The sequence below is a fragment of the Poromitra crassiceps genome (assembly GCF_964638095.1).
Source record: "Poromitra crassiceps genome assembly, chromosome: 1".
NCBI classification, from domain to species: domain Eukaryota; kingdom Metazoa; phylum Chordata; class Actinopteri; order Beryciformes; family Melamphaidae; genus Poromitra; species Poromitra crassiceps.
In genome coordinates this window covers 8,072,974-8,095,282 of record NC_139623.1, presented here as the reverse complement: position 1 = coordinate 8,095,282, position 22,309 = coordinate 8,072,974, and the positions used below count along the sequence as shown (strand labels likewise).

At 40.2% G+C, this 22,309-nt stretch overlaps 2 protein-coding genes across 2 annotated transcripts; both read right to left on the bottom strand.

Annotated features, from left to right (window-relative positions):
* Positions 1-6,411: 6,411 nt before the first annotated feature.
* LOC310787001 (sodium-dependent neutral amino acid transporter B(0)AT3-like) lies at positions 6,412-12,656 on the bottom strand (the record flags this gene model as incomplete). Its single annotated transcript, XM_083648324.1, has 12 exons — positions 6,412-6,594; positions 6,697-6,859; positions 6,947-7,106; positions 7,321-7,525; positions 7,633-7,789; positions 8,334-8,462; positions 8,556-8,668; positions 8,764-8,874; positions 9,351-9,532; positions 9,642-9,779; positions 9,944-10,084; positions 12,485-12,656. The coding sequence occupies 12 exons, from the start codon at positions 12,654-12,656 to the stop codon at positions 6,412-6,414; spliced, it is 1,854 nt and encodes a 617-aa protein (XP_083504450.1).
* Positions 12,657-15,706: 3,050 nt separating this feature from the next.
* slc6a19b (solute carrier family 6 member 19b) lies at positions 15,707-21,946 on the bottom strand (the record flags this gene model as incomplete). Its single annotated transcript, XM_083648314.1, has 13 exons — positions 15,707-15,721; positions 15,882-16,001; positions 16,106-16,268; positions 17,373-17,532; positions 17,693-17,897; positions 18,053-18,209; positions 18,330-18,458; positions 18,769-18,881; positions 19,683-19,793; positions 19,889-20,070; positions 20,171-20,308; positions 20,393-20,533; positions 21,748-21,946. 13 exons carry the CDS (start codon positions 21,944-21,946, stop codon positions 15,707-15,709), a joined length of 1,833 nt encoding a protein of 610 aa, XP_083504440.1.
* Between the last annotated feature and the right edge of the window lie 363 nt (positions 21,947-22,309).

The window sequence follows — 22,309 nt, the reverse complement described above, 5'->3', positions numbered from 1 at the left end:
TGCCTATTGTAGGGTCATAGGGGGGGGGGGAAACTACTGAACTTGTCCCACCTTTTTGATAATGGTGCATTCATGTTTTTACAACATCACTTGGGTGTTTGTAATGAAGGTTTATTTAGTGCCTTCCTCTTTGGTACTGTTGTTGTTTACCGCTACAGGATTGTTTTGACCACAGGATTACTGGTAATTTCTTCATTCACATACAAGGAGGCCATTCTAGAAGACAACAGCACCAAAAAGCAACACGTGGCTATTTCAGTATTTAAGGAAATAAACTGATTTCATCATCAAGCATGCATTTTCAGCAGGAAACATTTGAACACCATGCCCTTTGCAAAAACAATGTCCGTGCCACTTTATATCCGTTTGAAGTACTGTAGTCTACTACTTGTGGTCTACTATACTTGCAGATCTATCAATCATGATTTGCTTTTCAAACGATATAAGACATATGATGGCTCCCATGGGTCAATAGGTGACATTGCTTCCCAATGACATTAATTTAATAAAAAAAAGTGGTAACACTTTATATTAATGTTCAGTCGTAAGTCATTTACAAGCCTTTAGTTAATGATGAACTAATCATTTACAAAACATGAATATACATCTGCAGATGATTAGTAAATGCTATGTTAACATATACAAATGTGTTGTAAGTCATCTATAAACCTTTAGTAAATTAGGTGTTCCTCACCTGTTATAAATGATGTATAAATCATTTACAATTCATTTACAAGGCTTTCTGCATCCCCTAATCTAAAGTGTAAACCATTCATGACACATAAATGTGTTGCATACAGTACAAGGGGGTAGCTCCGTTTGTCAAAATTGAAGCCAATGCCGAAGTGTCCTCTTTGCCTGCAGGGGACGACCCATTGGTTTCTGGACTTCTGTTTTGAAGCCTCAAGTATGGCCTCAGTAAACACTTTCCTAATGCGTTTATGGTCTCAATGGCTAGTTTCACACTATGTTGTAGTTGCAGACTATGTTTTAGGGCGTAATTGACAGGTCGCTTGTCCACTGATCACACAGGTCGCCGATCACGGACCAATAGCAGGCCGTGCTCTGTGGGAAACACTTGGACTTGTGTCGAGATCCACGATGGTAATGGTCAAAATGCCATACGTCAAAAAACAGAAGTCCACAGACCAATGGGCCGCCCCCTGCAGGCCATTCGAAATAATGCAATATTAAGTGCACTTCCACATTGGCTTCAATTTTTACAGAGCTGAGAGACAGAGTGTGATGAATGGTTTACACTTTAGATTAGGGGATGCAGAAAGCCTTTTAAATTAATTGTAAATGATTTACACATCATTTATAACAGGTGAGGAACACTTCATTTACTAAAAGTGTATAGATGGCTTACAACATATTTATGATCTGTTAACATAGTAGTATAGTATTAATCATCTACAAATGTATATTCATGTTTTGTAAGTGATTAGTTCATCATTAACTACAGGCTTATAAATGACTTACGACTGAACGTTATTATAAAGTGTTACCAAAAAAGTAAGAATAAGCATGTAAAACATATTCATGCAAATATCAGACTAGTAAAAAATAGCTTTAGCGTGATGCCTCACATGGCTTTATAAATGCAATCAGAATACCTATAAGCTGAATGACATGAAAGCACTCAATGGTAAGTCAAAGCAGGGTCATTCATCACCTTTGTTGTGGTGTTGCACTCAGTCCTTGCTGTTGTTCCTTGATGCTGTATCTTTTGCCATGTATCCTACTTTGGGATGCTAGTGTTTCCTGAGAGCTGTAGTACTTTGAAAGGCTTGATAACATCACAGTGTTAAAGTGCACCATTGTATGAAAGTGCCAGAAAAGCAGAACAGGCAGAGGGACAACAAAGGCAGCCAGCATATTCCAAAGCACGTGACACTGAGAGGACAATATCACTGTCCACCCACACTACAAAAAGGACAACTGTGTAACTCGTATGACTCAAAATACACATGATGCGCATGGTCAGTGTTAGTGAACACATGCATGTGCATGCACCCACACCCACTGATGGATAGAAGTGTAGTCCTCTACTCAAACAGCCGGGAACACACACCCTCTTGCAATGACATGCAAAAAACACTGCTTCACTGATTTTCTTACCCATCTGCAGATAACAGGAGATGGGTGGTGGATGAGTTGAGTTCCCTCCCCTCCCTCCCTTGATATGTGAAGCGCTTTGAGTGTCTAGAAAGGCGCTATATAAATTCAATCAATTATTCAATTAATTATTATGGGTAACTAACAGGATGACTAACATAAAACAGAAGGGAGCCATTCACTTAGAAGTTGATGTGATTTACAGGATGATACATAATCTTAACCGAATGATGATGTTTATCAATTCTAATGCAGCATTGCTTACATAAATGTTGCATCTTTATCGATGTTTAGACTGAAAATCAATATATTAATCATGAGTGTGTTTTCATTCAAAATATCAACACAGGAAATTAACAGTTCTTTAATCAAATATTAGCACAACACAAGCCTAATATTCAGTTCCATAGCCGTTGTTCTCTTGTTAATATCTTCCTCAGGAATATTGTCACTGATTTGATCTGGCCTATTTTCATTTCTTTCATCAATAAAAAGACACTAATGTCAATTAACATAAAAATGGATCCAGAATTACAGCTGCTACTGTCAATATAATATTGAGAATGTAATTACAAATGTAATGTACTTAAAGGCTTGCAATGCCATGTAATACAAACAAGGGCAAATTTTTGCCCTGGACCACGTGCGGCATGTGGCAACGGCGGGGGCAGGCATCCCTGGGTTGTGGCTAGATGGGGTACAGCCACGGATGGAGTGACGCAAAATCGTGGCAATTGTTATTCCATGTCATTTGTGTTACTAGTGTCATGACGAAAGCAAAGATACAACAGGGTGAGATAAAGGATACATTCCCCCAATATTGAAGTAGCCTATAATACAGTGCGCGCGCGCGTGTGTGTGTGTGTGTGTGTGTGTGTGTGTGTGTGTGTGTGTGTGTGTGTGCGTGTGTGCGTGTGCGTGTGCGTGTGTGTGTGTGACTAACTTCCTCTAGACCTAACCGTAGGCTATTTTAAAGATTTCTGATCACCAATACCATTTTTAAGGCTTTATACCATGAATGAGAGATGAATAGAGGGGAGCCAGCTATTGTGATTTTTGTAAAAGAAAAAAAAAGAAAAGCCAGGCCTTACGATGGCACTGCTTGTAGGGAGATGCTGCTTTATCCTCAAAACTGCATGATAATGTCAATCTAATAAAAAAAGAAGAAAGAAATCTCCAATAGACTATCAAAGAACATGTTGGCGATGTGGGACGCGATGATGCAATTGTGCCAAAAAATGCCAAAACACAGAAAATACTAATAATGTGTTTGTTTCCCACAGGATTTGGAGAGATTGTGGTGGGTGGAACTTGGATACTTTAGGGGGGTCCAGGGGGGAAGAAAATTATGTAGCCTACATTTTAAACTAAAACGCATGAATCTGGTTCACTTTGAGAGCAAATTTAAGAGGCTAGATGTATGAAGAAAATATCACATTACACAGCCTCTTTACTGTGCTGTGGCTTTAACAATGAGGGCTTGAAATTAACTTTTTTGATCACCAGCCAATATGTCTGCTAGATTTTAAAGTTACCAGCCAATTAGAATTTCCACTAGCCAAAATGTTTTTCTTGAAATAAACCAGAGTATGAGTGCCACTGGGTTAATTTAAAAGTATCAGTAAAAATAAGTTATAGCATAAAGAATCTATGAATCACAGTATTTCACTGATAAATTATGTGATTTCAAATTGTGTGAAAATAAAGAGATTTTTATTTATTTATTTATTTATTTATTTATTTATTTATTTATTTATTTATTTATTTATTGATAAAAAAAATTACATGTAAATTTGTAGCAGGGGAGCACTTCAAGTGTGTGTAACTGGTTACTCTGTGTTTATCCGGGCCTGACATGTCACTTTATTTTTTTAGGAAGAAGCAAAAACGTGGCACAAGGAAGCTCAGCAGGCCAAAAGTGAATCAGAAAGGAGAAAAAAAGAGCTTCTTGGATACTTGGATATACTTGGATACTTGGATATATGACAGGTTTACAGGTGCGGCAGACCATTTTCAGCCATACAGCCTGACGAAGACCAGAGAGGTTGAAACGCGTTGCGTTTTGTGCCCCTGTTTATTGAAGATGTATGTTTGTTTGTAGTAGAGATGTACTTTACTGTGTAAATTAAAACCTATCTATAAGTATCCAAGAAGCTCCTTTTTTCTCCTTTCTGATTCACTTTATTTTTTTATAAATAATTATGAGGGGGGTGCCCGTTTTTCACTTATGCACCTGGCCCCAAACTGTCTGTGCACGTCTTTGGCTGCATGATTCACTCGCGTCTCTTCTCTCTCTCTCTCTCTCTCTCTCTCTCTCTCTCTCTCTCTCTCTCTCTCTCCCGCCGCACCCTATATGCAGAGTATGCAGACTGCGTAGGGCATCATGTGACTGAGGGCACCAATTTTTTTTTTTTTTTTGGTGCCCTCAGTCAGGCCACTCACTGAACAGCAGGCCAGGCGCCGCCTACTGGTTTACTAGTGGCTTTATTACTTTATTCAGGGTTAAAGTGGGTGCATCTCATTGTAAAATTGGACTCAGCCCAAATTGGGCTTCAAACGGCCCAAATTGGGCTTCAAACGGCCCAAATCTGGCTTCAACCGGCCCAAATCTGGCTTCAACTGTCCCAAATCGGGCTTCAAATGACCCAAATCGGGCTTCAAACGGCCCAAATCTGGCTTCAAACAGCCCAAATCTGGCTTCAATCGGCCCAAATTGGGCTTCAAACGGCCCAAATTGGGCTTCAAACAGGCCAAATTTTTCGCCGCCGCCCTTCGGACGGCAGCACGCACGTCGGCCCGTATTGGCCTGGTCTGCTTGGTATCTAATGCCCGGCCTGAATTATGATCCCAGTCTGCCCCTGCTTGCATGTACAGTTTAACAATCGCTTGTTTGCTGACATGTACAGTAATTCTAACAATTGTTTCTTTGCCACATGTAATGTAATGTGAGATACACTAGTATCGTTCATAATTAATGATTTTGCAGTCTTTCGTTTGACAGTTATTGAAAGTTTTGCGGGGGGGGGGGGGGGGGGGGGGGGGGCACCACAAAACAATTACGCTTAGGGCACCCAAATGGCCAGCAGCGGTCCTGATATGTAAACAATACAGTAAAAATCATCCGGGTGTTTTGCCAATTAAAGATCGCCTTGTTATATGAATCAGCAGGAAATGTTTCAACAGGGCTCCACACGAGTGAAAGCGATCAGGATTATAATCTAGCAGATGTCAAACATGTCCACCAACCCAAACTGGATTTCTTAACGACAGAAATGCAGAACGACTGGATCTCTGACCAGAATGAATTTATGAACATACACAAGGAAGGATGACGAGCAGCTGCTAGGACGTTGAAAACTCAATTTCTCCACCTGAATTTTGTTTTTTCACTTTTGCTTTGCTCATAGGTAGGTAGGCTAGAAGGTTTATTCAGGCAGAGTTTATTTCACGCACACTTCAGCCTTATATACAGTCCACATTTGTGTCTCTGGACGGCGTTTCACGAGGCAACATAACACCTGGTTGTTAATGTTCGAGCAGCATGTGCAGCCAGATAGCTGCGTGTCGGGGAGATGAGAGAGAGTCCGTGTTTTTCACGTCACCTTATTAAGATCGATTTCAGGTTTTATGAATAGAAAAATATGTATTTGGGGGTGCAGGTTTTGCTGGTTGCTGTCCCTATTTGTATATGTTAAAGCAAGCCACTGAGGCATCAGCTGATCATCTTGTTCTGCCTCCCCAAATTCAATCTATTTAATCAACCGGTGGATAGAGGCCAGCAGGCGGTGAAATCGCCATGAACCGGCACTTAGGGAAATCTCTGCACTTACCGGTTTAGCATGGGCCGAAGCAAAATAATAACGAAATAGCGAGTGTGTAAAACGGGCCGAGGGTATTTGCATTGGGAGGAGGAGGTGTGTGTGTGTGTGTGTGCGTCAGTGTGTGCTCGTCGAAATTAAGGCAGCGTCCCAAGCGGGCGGGGTCAGGCGTATTGAAACACACCACCCCTTCGGGAAACGAGAGCGAAAGTCATCCAGCGTCCCCAAAAGTGAAAAGCGTCCTTTCCGTTCCATATGACTGACTGATACTGAATTACTAGTCTGTTGACCCGTGCTCCGCACGTGGTAAAAATAAGACAAACATGAAGATAATTAGTCAAATTATCTGTTTTCAAACATACACAGTAAGAAGTTAAGAAATCAAATATTGCAACTTGCACAAAATATTTCACATGAATCGTTAGTCCACAAATACAGTATACTGACCCCCAATCTGATGAAACAGATGAAAGCTTTAATTTACATAATTTTCATATGGGTTTTGATTGTGCCTGTTCATGATGTGCTTCTTCAGGAAGCCCATGAACTTGTACAGAGCCACAAGGGGGATGGAGACAACAGGAAGGGCAGATAGGAGCACACAGATAGCAAACACCCATCCAGGATAGTGTAGAACTTCAGCAAGGGGGAAGTCCACCTGTAGGGGCCGAGGAGTGGAAAGACGGTGGTTTAAAAAAAAAACAGATTTAACCAACTGTACACAGTACTGTGGTGGAAGAAGCGAGGAAATCTGCCTTACATAATCTGGGTTCCAGGCATTATATGTGGGTCGATGTTCAGCCTCAATCACAACATATGCCAAAAAAACCACCAGAAGCATGAAAGGGCTGATGAACCGCCAAGTGGCCTGCCAGTAGATGCTGGGCCTCCGACCTGTCATCCACTCAATGTCATCATTAAACCTGTGGGCACATGGATACACCTGACAAATCAGCAACATTTAGTTAATAATATTACAATTCTGTTGATGAAATGAATTGATATATCACCTATTTATTCCATAGATGTACACCACACCTATCAGCTCAAAGAAAGCTATGATGAGCAGAGGCAGGGATCCCACGTAGCTGTTGAAGATCCCTAGCCAGTAGTTCCCAGAGCCCAGAGTGAAGATCAGGGACGCAACGAAGGAGGTGAGGCATATCAACCCTGTGATCGAATGGGGAGGGAATAGCAGTTATGAAAGCTGCATTTCTAACACTGCTACTTGTTTGAATGAATTGACTAATTTTGCAGAATTTACTTCAAATTGAACCTTTAGCAAATCTGTCTTAGTCACTGTAATGCCCCCAAAGACTTTGATTGCACTGAGAATATTATACTGTATGATGATGCAGGTGATGCATCAGGTCTGTCTGTTTACCTGTGAAAATCTCCTTAGGCATCCAGGATGGCATCATATGCATGTCTAGCAGAGGAGTGAGGACGCCCTCCAGATTCCCGAACATTGAGGACAATCCCAGGCTGAAGAGCATGACAAAGAAGAGCACTGCCCATACCTGGGAGCCCGGCATATTTATCACAGCCTCAGTGAACACAATGAAGGCCAGTCCCGTTCCAGAGGCGCTCTATAGGTAGGATATGAAATGTAATTTCATACACAACTTCACAAAACCTCTTCACGCACTTGATTTAAATGAAGAAGAAGAAGAATATTTTTCTGAAATATTATTACCTGGTCCAAGAAAGTCTGTAGATTGCAGGTCTTTAGATGGAGGCTTTGAACCTCTGCGGGATCAGTCATATTGAGATAGCCTAACCAATCATTGTAGTTTTCAAGAGTTATGTTTTCATTTCCAATGTTAAATGCATTTGTCAGTGTCAATATATTTCTGTAAAATTGAGAAGAGATCAAATTAGTCAGTTAATGCTACTACTACTACTACTACTACTACTATGACTTCTACTACATGTACTAGCTACTGCATCATTGCATGCCAGAATGCAGTGTTTTTTGGCATTATTTATACAGAAAAACCACACACACACACACACACACACACACACACACACACACACACACACACACACACACACACATGATATGGGAACATATCATGTGATATGAACATAAGGGAACATATAGGGATGACCCCAAAAAAGGAAATGTCAAGGCCTACAGGGAGAGCAGGTGGTGACATAGGAGTGAGTGAGAAAAGGATCAAATATTGGTGGTTAAGACTGAATAATGACATCACAACTGTTCATTTAAAATGAAGCCTAAACCTGGCTTCAAATGCCCCAATTTTTTCGCGCCGGCACCGTTCGGCCCACAGCCCTCAGCAAAATCTGGCCCTCTGGTAGCGAGGACATTTTTTTGTGGCCCTCTCTATCATCAAAGTTGCCCATCCCGGATCTGAGTGGTAAAGTACATACCTATTTCGGCAGTCATTGTAGTTTGTATTTGCTTTAAATCCAAGAATGGCAAAAATAGGAATTGAAGCATATATCGATGTAAAACTGTTGACAAGACCAACGATCAAGGCATCTCTTTCACAATTGTTCCTGCAAAAATTAAATTAAGTCTTTATTTTTTGTTTTCACCGCAGCCTAGTTTTTTTCATGAATGAAAAGTGTTTGTGTTCAAAACATTCTTACTTCTGAGGATTATAGCTGGAAAAAGCAATAAGTCCCCCAAAGGCCAAAGACAGAGAGAAGAAAATTTGAGTGGCAGCATCCAACCACACTTTAGGATTCTTCAGGGTTTCCCACTGTAATTAACATATTAAGTTTAGTTACTGTAGATATCAGATTGTATTAATTAAATTCTTGAAATTGTGTAAATAAATTCAAAATCCAAACTTACATTTGGAGTGAAAAGGTAAACTAGACCATCGGTTGCCCCAGACAGAGTCAAAGCTCTGACCAAGAAGATCGTCAAGACGAGATAGGGAAAGGTGGCTGTCACATAAATTGCCTGGTGAAACATTTCAGAGTCACTCCTAACACATTAAAGTTTCCTAACACACAACATCAACTCTGATTTAGAACACATTCATAATGCCTCATTCATTCATGCCTAAATCGTTCCAACAACAACATGGATGGGACAGTCCTCTCATTCCAGCCCCAGCTTGTGAGTTAGGCTGATAGCACGGGTTGATTTTTATTAAAAAATAAATAAATAAATAAATAAATAAATAAATAAATAAATAAATAAATAAATAAATAAATAAATAAATAAATAAATAAATAAATAAATAAATACAAATATCTTGCCTATCAACTTCAAGATTACGTTTGTATTCATGAATGCGTCATTTAGCTGATATAAGGATGTTTTAAAAACCGGGGTGTAACATTTTTGCGATGAATTGCTAATATGTGGGCACATTTATGTAGGGATTGTTGAAGGTAGATATAAGGATCATTTTTACCATAGCATCAAATTACCTTTCCAATGGTCTCAATGCCGCGTATGAAGCAGATGTAGACAAGACACCAAGCAGTAGCCAGACACAACACCAGCCACCATTGTAAGGACCCACTCGTCTCAACGGTCGGCGTTATGTTCAGTGTTTTACGATACCAAAAATAGTTTACTGATGAGCTCTTCTCACATTCGCTTACATAACCTGCATCAAACAAACACATGTTCATACCTTGAAAAATAGGACTTGTTATCTAATATTTAAATTATTTGTAAGCATGCTGATTTGTTTTTATCATGAACAGAGAAATTACCAGTTAGGTTTAAGTTAACCGGACAGTCCCTCCAGGGAAGTGGATTTTGAAAAGAGTGGAAGAAGTACCAGAGGACCCAGGCCAGGATAGTGTTGTAGAACAGTCCAACCAGGAAGGATACTAGCAAAGAAGCCACACCTGTATACACATTGTCATGGTCCAGCAAAATCAATGTACAGGTATATATGAATAGCATGTGATCTCAGATGAATCAGACAGCATGTTTACATGACACTAGGTACTGTAGCTACTGTCCATTCCCCTTTTTGGCATATTGCTTAACTGAACGCAAACCTTCTCACCTAGGCCTCCTAGATACGGGGAGATTGAATTCCACACTCCAATGCTTCCCATGCGGAGTCTTTGTCCAATGGCCAGTTCCATGTGCAGCAGAGGAAGGCCCTCAAACACCAAGGCAATGAGATAAGGAATCAGGAAAGCCCCTTGGAAGAAACAAAGCTGCCAGTGATAATACAGTTCTTACAGTACGGTTAATCAGTAAGCAATTGACTTCACTTATAGGCACGTTATAGACTTTGCATAATGGTTGAAGGTCATTCAATTATGTTGATTGGGCATTTTATTATCAACAATCAGAACTTTATCACACTCTCTCATATCAAGCTGTAGGCCAGCAAAAAAGCAGAGCCAAGATAGAATTGTCTGCTTAACAAAACTATTTTTCCCTCTCCTTCTCTCAACTGAGTTGACTTGACTAATCTTGTTTTTGTGTAGTGACCACTGTGGACTGGTGGAGATATTTTGCAACATTTATAAATCGGTAACACTTTATAATAACGTTCAGTCGTAAGTCATTTATAAGCCTTTAGTTAATGATGAACTAATCACTTACAAAACATGAATATACATTTGTAGATGATTAATAAATGCTATGTTAACATATCACAAATGCGTTGTAAGTCATCTATAAACATTTAGGAAATGAAGTGTTCCTCACCTGTTATAAATGATGTGTAAATCATTTACAATTAATTTACAAAGCTTTCTGCATCCCCTAATCTAAAGTGTAAACCATTCATCACACATAAATGTGTTACATACAAGGGGGTAGCTCTGTCAAAATTTAAGCCAATGCGGAAGTGCACTTAAACATGCATTCTTTCGAATGGCCTGCAGGGGGCGACCCATTGGTCTGTGGACTTCTGTTTTTAGACGCCTCACATATGGCATTTTGGCCACTACCATCTTTTTTTTTTTTTTTCTAAATTTTTTCCCGATTTTTTATCCCATTTTATCCCCCATTTGTGCTCACTTGATTTCTCAATCCTGGTTGCTACTCCATCCTCTGCCGATCTGGGGAGAGCCGAAACTGGCTCCATGCTTCCTCCGAGACATGGGCAGTTAGCCAGCCGCTTCTTTTCACCTGACAGAGGAAGCTTCACCGGTAGGACATAGCACGTGGGAGGATCACGCTATTCCAACCAGTTCCCCTGCCTCTGAACAGGCGCCCTTAACGACCAGAGGAGGAACCACATTAGCAACCAGGATATTGCATGTTTTTGTGAAAGGGGTTCCTATATGAAGGAAACCCCCGGGAGGCACGGGGAGAACATGCAAACTCCACACAGAAAGGCCCTTTTGATGACCCCACCCGGGCGGTGGGCACTCGAGGACATGCGGACGGGCACGCATTCCTTCAGCGTTCACATCGTCCCAGGTGGGAATCGAACCCATGACCTTCGAGCTGTGAGGCGATAGTGCTTAGCACTGCACCACCGTACCTCCCAGGCCACTACCATCTTGGGTCTCGACACAAGTCCAGGGGTTTCCCACAGAGCACGACCTGCTATTGGTCCGTGATCTGCGAGCTGTGTGATCAATGGACAAGTGACCTGTCAATCACGGCCCAAAACATAGTCTGAATATAGCGATTGAGACCATAAACACATTAGGAACGTGTTTACTGAGGCCATACTTGAGGCTTCAAAACAGAAGTCCACAAACCAATGAGTCGCCCCCTGCAGGCAAAGAGGACACTTCTGCATTGGCTTCAATTTTGACAAACAGAGCTACCCCCTTGTATGTAACACATTTATGTGTCATGAATGGTTTATATTTTAGATTAGGGGATGCAGAAAGCCTTGTAAATTAATTGTAAATTATGTACAGGTGAGGAACACTTCATTTACTAAAGGTTTATAGATGACACATTTGTATATGTTAACATAACATTTATTGATCATCTATAAATGTATATTCATGTTTTGTAAATGGTTAGTTCATCATTAACTAAAGGCTTATAGATGACTTACGACTTAACGTTATTATAAAGTGTTACCCTTACTGTATAAAGCTTTTAAAATGTATATGGATGGAGACTTATACATTTGATATTAAATACATGATTATTTACATTGACAACCTCTATAACCTCTATAAAGGTTGTCAATAAAGAGGCAAATAATATTAATTCAAATAGCCTACTTAGAAAATGATAAGCAATAATATAGAATATTACACATCATACATCATTTCTTTTTTATTTCAATTAATTATCCATATTCTTTGTAATTGTTAATTATTTATCATAAAAAATCTCTAAATTATAAAAAAAATTCAATTAATCCAAGAATTATGAATAATTCATAATACGCATACTGTATCTTGCATTAGGCTACATGTGTTGTTTTCTGTGCTATGCAGTTTTCCTTTGATAATTTCTCAATACAGAGATAGCCGTTGGATAACGGACGATAACCTTACTTTAAATGGAAGACTAAGCAGAAAACTTGATTGTTTCTGCTGCTACTGTTTGCTGTCCAAGGACAGTAATGATAGTTAACATTAGATTAGAAAGCATGCTGTTACTGAAATGCTCTTACCTCCACCATAGATTTGACACAAATATGGAAATCTCCACACGTTACCAAGTCCCACTGCGAAACCGATGCAAGTAAGCAGATATTGAACCTTATTGTCCCATTTTGGTCTTTCAGTTATCTCTTTAGATCCATGAACTTGGGTCTGCTCAGCACTTCCAGCTTCAATAGCCATGATCTTTTCACAATCACTGTTATTCATCCTTTGTAGTTTAGGTTATGAGACATACACACATCCTGTATGTCTGACTCTGTCTGTCTACTCTGTCTAAAGTGGAGAGGAGGACCTGCTTGGTACCTGTGTGTGTCAGGGGTAACATTTGCATTATCAGCCAAATACTTCTTGTTGGCGCTAAGAGCTAAGGGAACGTTTGTTTAACCAAAAGCCCTTGTGTAAAGCTTTGTGATATGATGTTGATAACAGAGGCAATCAAGGGCAAATCATGCAAGCCAAAATTCTGAGGGGGCACCTATAAGGTCTGAATAGATCTGCAATGATACCATCATCTAGTCCATGGGCTAGACCAGATTCCGGTACCACTCAAAGTGGCAAAACTTGCTTATACTTTTTGATAAGATACATGTCTGTAGATGATATTTTGGTATAATAGCCATTCCTGAGTGGTAGCTGACACACGGTTATCAGCTCTTGAAGTTAACAACCCCTAAAGTAAATAGCATGTTAAGACGCTGGTGCATAACCTTGTTTAGGCTCATGGTCAGGACTTTTTTCAATGTGTTATAATATTGTGTTTGGTCCTATCTTAAAGGGGACCTTCTTAGCTTTCATCTAAGGCCAGGTGTGACTTTTTCTGACAAATAGGCTATATTGTAACATTGTCACAAACCAGTCGAAGGGTCAGGATCTAGTTACCGCACTTTATTGGGTTTCACAGTCAGAGGACTACTGTCAGCCGTAGTCCACGCCACACCAACACCCCACCACACACACCAAAACCCCGCTAGCTCTCTCCTAGCCTCCTAACTCTCCCCACACACAGCCGTCTCCTTCCAGGCTCACGCTCCAACTCCCCTCAGCTGTTCCCCGCTTCCCCACAGCTCCCCTCCCCCAGCCAATAACAGGTGATCCCCTCTCTCTCACTCCACCCACTGGCTGTATGCTGCCTTCACAGAAACCCAGAACCCCGTAAATCCCCACATACATGCCAAACCCCACAGATAACCCACATGCACAGGACAGTATAACACACAGACACAGTCAGACATAGACAAATACAGTAGCACACAAATCCAGCCCGCTACACTTCCCCCTCCCGTCAGTCAGTCCTCCGCCAGGTGACTCTCCTCAGCCCCCCCCCCCCCTCCCCTTTGCCCCACAGTCATCACACACACGGCAGTAGCTCCGCACATCCCCCTTGTGTTTGCCCCAGTAGAATCCCAGACGAAAACGGCGGAGCATCTCCTCAGGCCCAGATGACCGGGTCCGGGGCCCCTGTGTGCCCACCGTAGCACCAATTCCAGTAGGTAGTGAGGAAAGCTGTTTTTTTTTTTGTTTTTTTTTACTTTTTATTTATAGAAGATGGTCCATTACAGTAGTCCTCACAGATAATGAGTAAAGGTGCAACAAAAACATATGATCATATCTACTGCATGTCCCCCCACCCACCCCTCGGTCCCAACACATTACCCTAAAAACAGAATTGAAGCAATCAAAACAAAAAGTATTACATTAATGTGTGCATACATACATACATACATATACATACTCACATAGGTCCTCATTCTTATATGTATAGGACATTGTAGAATACATATCTACTTACATACACAAATCTACAAGTGGTATCACCTAGATACACTCTCGCATTGCTGCAGGTCATATGGTTAGTGTCCTCATTCCTACATACATATACAGTCACACCCATATACACAGCTATCCATCCATACACACACATGCCACATCCATACATCCATACACCCATTTCCACCCACTCACGGACCCACATTCATCCGCCTTGCACACATAAACACACATACCTATATATATATATATATATATATATATATATATATATATATAGTAAAGTAAGCACAAGGAAAGAAACTAAACAAAAACAAACAAAAAAACAAGTTAATGAGGAAAAAGAGAAAGCTAGTAAATAAAGAATAAAAGAAAAAAAAATCTTTTAGGAAAGCTGTTTTGGGTCTGTTGCTACGGCCGTAAACCGTTTCGCTCTGCCAACATCTCTCGTTCTAACAGTTTGTTTGAAAGTAATTTTGTAATTTTGTGGTTATGGCCGAAGTGGCTGCCGTAAACAGTTTCGTTTTACTTCCTGATCTGCCCGGCCTGCACACAGGCTATAATCATCAAGACAACACTCGCCGATTCACTCGGCGTTCAAGCAAGACTACTCTGCGTTGGTCTCATCTACTATTAGAGGTAAGATGTGAGGCATCGATATTAAATTTAGACTGTTTAATAACAATCGAAAATCTTGCTCATAGCTGCTTTAAGGTTGGGAAAAAGTCCTCGAGTGACATCACTGATCACTTACTGATGTATGCCACATATTTTCTGAACATTCTGACACTAAAATTACATTTTTCAGACAGACAATTCAGGCGAAAATGAACTTTGTTCGAGGCTTGTCTCTGTCTCAGCAACAAACTCATGAGATTTGACAACAGGAGCTCACATTTTCTGGGAGCCATTAGCTAAAGCTGCATGTGAAGTTCGTGATGTAGTAACTAAATCTGTGGTTGGAATCTTTTTTTCAGTGAATATCTTAGTTACAACGATTTCAGAATAATAGTCAAGACATCAAAACTATGATAAAACTATGCAGCAGAATTATGCAGTGAACAAAAACACGTTACACAAGATTCTTTAAAGCAGCTTTAAAGCAACCTTTTTCTTTTTTCTAATGAAAAACGGTACATTCAATCAGGTGTGTCTAAACCATTCGTCTAAACTTTTGAGTATCATGATTTATACATTAACATTATATATATATATATATATATATATATATATATATATATATATATATATATATATACTCTGTTTAAACATTTTCACACAAATATGTCCATTTGCATAGCTTAACCACATTCAATGTCCTACATGTATTTGTGTTTGTTGTAAATTTAAGAAAATGAACATGCATGCATGAAGTTGCTTCACTCTTGTCCAGTCCTGCGAGCACAGAAGACCAGGCAAATCAATAACAGCAGAATGATACATGCCTAACCCCTTTAGTGCTATCATGCTGCACCTCTCTGCAGATACAAAAGTATCATACATTCACATACAAAGGTATGTAAATCACAATGATTTGGGAACTTTTTCTGATGAGGTGAAGGATTTGCAGGGCTCACTGCACATTGAGACAGTGTACAGATCGTCTAGATGTGACTTTTCTTTATCTGCCACTCTCACCTTTAAACATTTATAGACAGCAACTAAAGGTACAACAATACTGGGTATCCCTGCCAATATAAAGATGACCACATAGATCCAGACTGGATATGGCTTTTCCTCCAACCTAGGGAATTTCTCCTGCAAAGACAAGGCAGAGTTAAAAAAAAAAAAAGTACATTTTTAATGACAGTATCCATGATCTCTAAAGAGATGATCTCAAATGAATTCATAAACTACCATACCGATTTAGGATCCCACGCTTTGTAAGAGAGCTCCTCAGAAACTTTAGTGATGAAGTAAAAGACCAAGATGAAAAACATTATGAGTGGGCTGACTACTCTCCATGACACCTGCCAGAAGAAGTTGGGCTTGTGTCCAATCATGAACATGATGTCATCATTGAACCTATAGGGAGACAATGACACACATGATGTGCATTATCAACACAGTGACACAATAATGGAGACCCCACACAAAGAGGCTTCACTTAATGATGTTCCAATATATAATAGTGTGGGATGCTTTTGATACTATGGCATAATTTCCCCCCAACCTATTTGATCTGAAAACCTTGAATGTCCGGTGATTACTCCTGCATTGTTTATCCACCTTATTTTTGAATGCCCCACTGTAAAAATAATTATGGGTACAAGGTCCGGTTTAACGTGACTTATTGTTGCAGCTTGCCATTTCATTTGTTATCCTCTTTGGCTGCAGACCCGAATTATAAACCGGAAACCGGAGTACGTTATAAAAGTTATAAATATAGTCACGTTATAAACAACTAACCAACGCTGGGGGTCCGTATGGAAACAGTGTTACTCGAAATGGTTAAAAGTTAAATCAATTTGGTCATTCAGTGGCGTTTTACTGCCATGTGAAGTAACTAACGCTAGCCGGTAGCATTAGCTACAGTAGCCGACTACCCATAATGCATTACGTTATCCCAGCACCCGAATGACATTTAATGCATAAAATAAAGCTGAAAACAAAAACCAGATTTCTAAATAGCCGTTATTTATCGTTATATGATCAACTGAGCACACAAGAGTAATCTAAATGGTTACTTTGACCGTCTAATTTTTTTTCTAAACTTATTAAAGTGACATATTAACCCTTACAGCTGTAGAGCAGAATGGCTCTGCTGTAAAACCCTCATAGACGGTTTTTTTTGGTCAAGTTAAAACCATCTATTACACCGGAAGAAGCACCCATAGGCATCATGGCAGCTAGAAATAAGGTGGATATGATATCATTATATTGGCATCATAGAAGATGTTGTTGCCCCCCTCCCCCCCTCAGGAAAGTGGCTAACATTTGCAGAGCAGAACCATTAGAGCAATATATTTTATATTATATTATATATATTTTATATATATATATATTTTACTGTCATCATACTGGCATTTCCATTAGGCTATAATGTGCATAATCCTTTATGTGATACATTATGGTTACAGGGGATCTGCACTAGCGAGTTCACATCATTATTTTGTATTTCTTCATTACCTGTCTATCCCATATATATACACAACCGAGACCATCTCACAGAATGCCACAATCAACAGGACAATAGATGCTCCATAGGTGTCAAAGAGTGACAGCCAATAGTTCCCTGAGCCTTGGACAAATATCAACCCCACCAGACAGCAGAACACACACGTTACACCTGTAAGAGAACAGCAGAACACACACGTTACACCTGTAAGAGAACAGCAGCACACACACGTTACACCTGTAAGAGAATGAAAAAATAACTCTGATAACAACAAAGGAAATAGTGTGTGAATGCTTTAAGATGGAACATGAGAGTATAGGCATGGAGTTACCAGTGACAGCCTCTTTTGGCCATCCCTTAGGGAAGACTTTGAGGTCTTGCAGCGGTACTAAAACTCCCTCAATGTTACCAAACATGGACGACAGGCCAAGGGAGAAGAGCATTATGAAGAAGAGGACAGCCCACAGAGGTGAGATGGGCATCTTGGTGATAGCTTCTGTGAAGACAATGAAGGCTAGACCAGTTCCTTCAACTCCCTAGGCCAAAAGCAGCACAGTGCAGTATTACAGAAAAGCATCACCAGCATTACTTTAAAGTAAACTTCTTTTTAATGTGGCAATAGAAAACTTGAAAAGTTCTATGTGTTTTCCAGCATAAAGTCACATTTTACACAGAATTGACCAAATATTACCTCACTGAGGAAAGTGTTCAAGTCACAGGTTTGCAGATCCAGCTCCTGAATGACCTCGGCATGTGTTTCATTGAAACGTTGAACAACCTGAGCATAGTTGCTTTCAGTGATGTTACCCTCAGGGAGATCAAACGCATTCAGTAATGCTAAGATGTTTCTAAAAGCAAAAGTAATGTAAAAAAAAGAAAAGAAAAAGAGAGATAAGTGTATCATATTTCTTGTGTTGCTGGGGGGAAAAAACCTGGGGGGCTCTTAGAATGTATAATGAATCCTGTACCTGCCATGGCAGCTGTCAAATCGCTCTGTGGCTCTGAAGCCAATGATGGTGTAAATGACTGTAGCAGCAAAGACAGAGGTGATGCCATTGATAACAGAGATGATCACTGCATCCTGTTCACAGTTGTTACTGAAGGAAAAAAGTTGCGGTAAATGGACTGCATTTATATAGCGCTTTACAATGTGCCTACATTCACACACCGGAAGGCAGCAAGCTGCCACCAGGGTGCTGGCACAGCCAACAGGAGCGATATGGGGTTCAGTGTCTTGCCCAAGGATACTTCGACATGCAGACTGGAGGAGCCGGGGATCGAACCACCGCCCTTCTGATTAGTGGACGACTCGCTCTACCTCCTGAGCCATAACATGAAACGCTAATTGTGTAAGACAGTTACAGTTTGTGTAAATGATGTAGGAGTTGAAGAAAGTGCCAGACTTACTGCACAGAGTTGTAGCTGGAAAAAGAAATGAGACCGCCAAAACCCAGAGAGAAGGAATAGAAAACTTGAGCACCTGCATCCAGCCATGTTGATGGCTTCGCCAACTCTGACAGCTAGGAGAAATGGATGAATTAGGAATGGCCCTGTATGGGATAGTGTGTATTTTTTAGAATCTAAATGAAATCATAATGAAAGTAAAAAAAACTTTGTAAGGATTTTATTATAGGGAATGATTTTGTTACAATAATATGATCATCAACATTGTTGTCTTCCTAGACTGCACATTGCTGAAAAACAATATGGACTGCTGCGATTATATTAGTAAAGAGAGAAAAAGATTGTAATAATATCTAAAAAAAACAGAGTACAGTTGTTCAAAATGTCAAGTTGTAAATGTTACAATGAATTGACCGTGTCAAATGTTCAACATAGATCGATCTTGGTCTTCATTAAAGTAATGAATAATACGGTCAATACTCCCAAGATGATTTGTAAAGATGTGATGATATAAGAGCTCTTAAACCTTTCAGTCATAGGTTGCAGTTTTACATGTACTTTTCCCTTTCGTTCTTTTGTCCTGAAGAACACCATCACGTGTTTGGCTCAATAGGTAATCTGCCTCTCAAACTAAAGATTGTGGGTTGAAATCCAGACCAGTTGTTTTCAAAGTCATAAACTGCCAAGAACAGTACATTTTCCAATATAAAGCCACTTGAAAACTTGAAAATGATTTACCCAACACTTCTTTAAAAGGGGAAAACTACAATATCGGCCCTAACAATCACCAGGTCAGTGGTTCAAAGTTCGGTTACAGTTTGTCCATCACACTTCATGCATAAGCTAAACGCATTCAGTCTGCTCACCAGTAACCTGTCTATAGCTTCTAAAAGGAAAGAAAAAAACATACAACTTACATCTGGCATGAAGAGAAACTTCACTCCATTTAAAGAGCCCTTGAGGGTCAATCCTCTGATCAGAAAAATGGTTAGCACCACATAGGGAAGGGTTGATGTCACATATACTGCCTGGGGGGGGGGGGGGGGTAGCAATTTAAATGTTTGATTTAGAAATTTAAATGTTGAATATCACTGTTGACACAGTGAGAAAGAATGTGCCATACCTTCCCAGTGGTCTCAATGCCTCGAATGATGCAGGCATAAAGCACACACCAGGCACAAACATGGCATAACAATATCCACCACTGTAGCCCACCATCCTCCTCAATCCCTGGGGTTGTGTTCAGGGTCTCTCTGTACCAGAAATAATCCACGGGGGAGCTCCTCTCACACTCAGAGACGAGGCCTGACACAATTTTAATAACAGTATAATGTGTCACTTAGCAGGCATTGTGAGTTAAATTCCAATCTGCACAAAATTGCAGTACTAGTTGTTATAATACTACCTGTTAAACTGGCATTCAAGGGACACTGGCTCCATGGCAAGGACTCTTGAAATGAGTTGAAGAAGTACCACAAAATCCAGGCAATGATAGTGTTGTAGTACAGACTGATCATGAGAGATACACACATGGATGCAATACCTGTCAATTAATGTTGGGGAAAAAAAAGTTTCAAAGCACTTAAGAACTGGTTATGACAAACTTTCTGGGGAAAAGGACGCTTACCAATGCCAGTCAAATAGGGATGAATTGTAGACCAGACTCCCAAACCTCCTTTTCTTAAACGCTGACCAATAGCAAACTCTAGATGGAGAAGCGGGATTCCCTCAAGAACCAGCAGGATCAGAAAGGGGATCATGAATGCACCTGAAAGCCAAATATCCAAACTGTCCATGACGTCATCATTACACAAACAATGTATCTCTTCATTTTTTATATGATTCAATACATCCCATACTATTCATGAAATGTAGCCACTAGCCATACTGTAAATAGTAAAGAACAAATAATTGTGAATAAGGATGTCTGCTGCTATTGTTTTTTGTTTGTACTTTGAAACTACAGGACAGACAAATTTCCCTCAGGGACAATTAAAGTATGTCTTGTCTTGTCTTGTCTTGTCTTGTCTTGTCTTGTCTTGTCTTGTCTTATTAATTAAATACATTAATTTGAGTGAGAATATACAACTCCACAATCAAAAGTATTGGATCCAGTTAGGTTTATAATGCCGTCAGCAGGTGTGAAACCTCTTACAGTATCTGAACAGTGGCATTGAGAAGCATCATTCTGAGTCTCTCCGCTCCATTTGAATGTGGTTTGAATTTGTCCTTATTTGCCTACATCTGCCACTTAACTTAACACCTCTAGGTTAGGGCTGAGTCAGTGGTCTTGTGATGTTTGTCATTAACTAGAGGTAGTTAACTAGCAGAAGAATGTCCACTGTCCAGACTCGATTACCATAGGCTGCCTGATGATCCAGAAGATATCCACACTACAGGCAGAATGGTCAACCAGTTAAGGGCAGTTAGACATTAAATGATCCTGGGGAATGATTTAGAGGTTGTTTGTGCATTTAGTACGAGTTAGTAGATACCATCTAAATATTTTTACTCTATGAGACAAATTTGGAGAATGTTGTTGGCCAGAGAACTTAGCACAAAAATGAAATTGTGCACTAGAATAAAACAACAAATGATATCTACTGTACTCTGAGACTTTGTAGAGAACATTGTTGGCCAGGGAACTTTGATTTTTTTCCACAAAATGAAATGATGGCAGAAACAAGAACTTAAATGCTAATAATAATTTCCTTTTTGTTTTACATAGCTGTTTGTTGTCAGTATTGCTTCGTCTCTACGTATTGATGTGACCGCTGCATTGCACTTGCACTAAGTCAAACTCCTCATTTGTAATCCAATGACTTACTGTGGCTATGAAAGTGAATAGTGAATCTTGAATGATCCTGCACTCCTCTGGCTCTGACCAATAGTGGCTCAGGAGAGGCTGTGATTCGCTTTGAATTATTATGTGTTAATGAAGACGCCCAAAAAAGGGAATAACTGAATGTGATCATCACTTGCCTCCTCCATGGCTCTGGCACAGATAGGGGAAGCGCCAAACGTTTCCCAGCCCCACACAAAAGCCCACGCAGGTTAGCATGTACTGGGCCTTGTTGTCCCATTTTGGTCTGTCTCCAGCCTCCTCCTCCTCCAGCTTCTCCAGCTGCTGATGGGAGAGTATCCTTGCCTCCAGGCCCGGATTGGGGAGTTGTAGCTTCATGATCTGCCGGACACTGTGGTATTGTGTGATACAATGGTGCACTGTACAGTGGCGGAGTGAATTGCGGTTCACACTCCAGGAGAGCCTACGTGCTGGAAACCTCTGTAATAGATTGACTAAGCTGTGGTGTCAAGGAGGAGCATCAACACACATGACAATTATTTGTCTCTTATCTGATGGGGAAAGGTCAATGCACACAGGTTTCTGTTCTTGTGAACATGGGATTTTTTTGGCTATATGATTTAGCCTATTGTCTTGTTAACTAACTAAAAAAATCTGAAATCAATTGAGTGAGGTGTTTTCACCACTTGCCAGGATAAGGCTACTCTGTCTGTCTGTCTGTCTGTCTGTCTGTCTATCTGT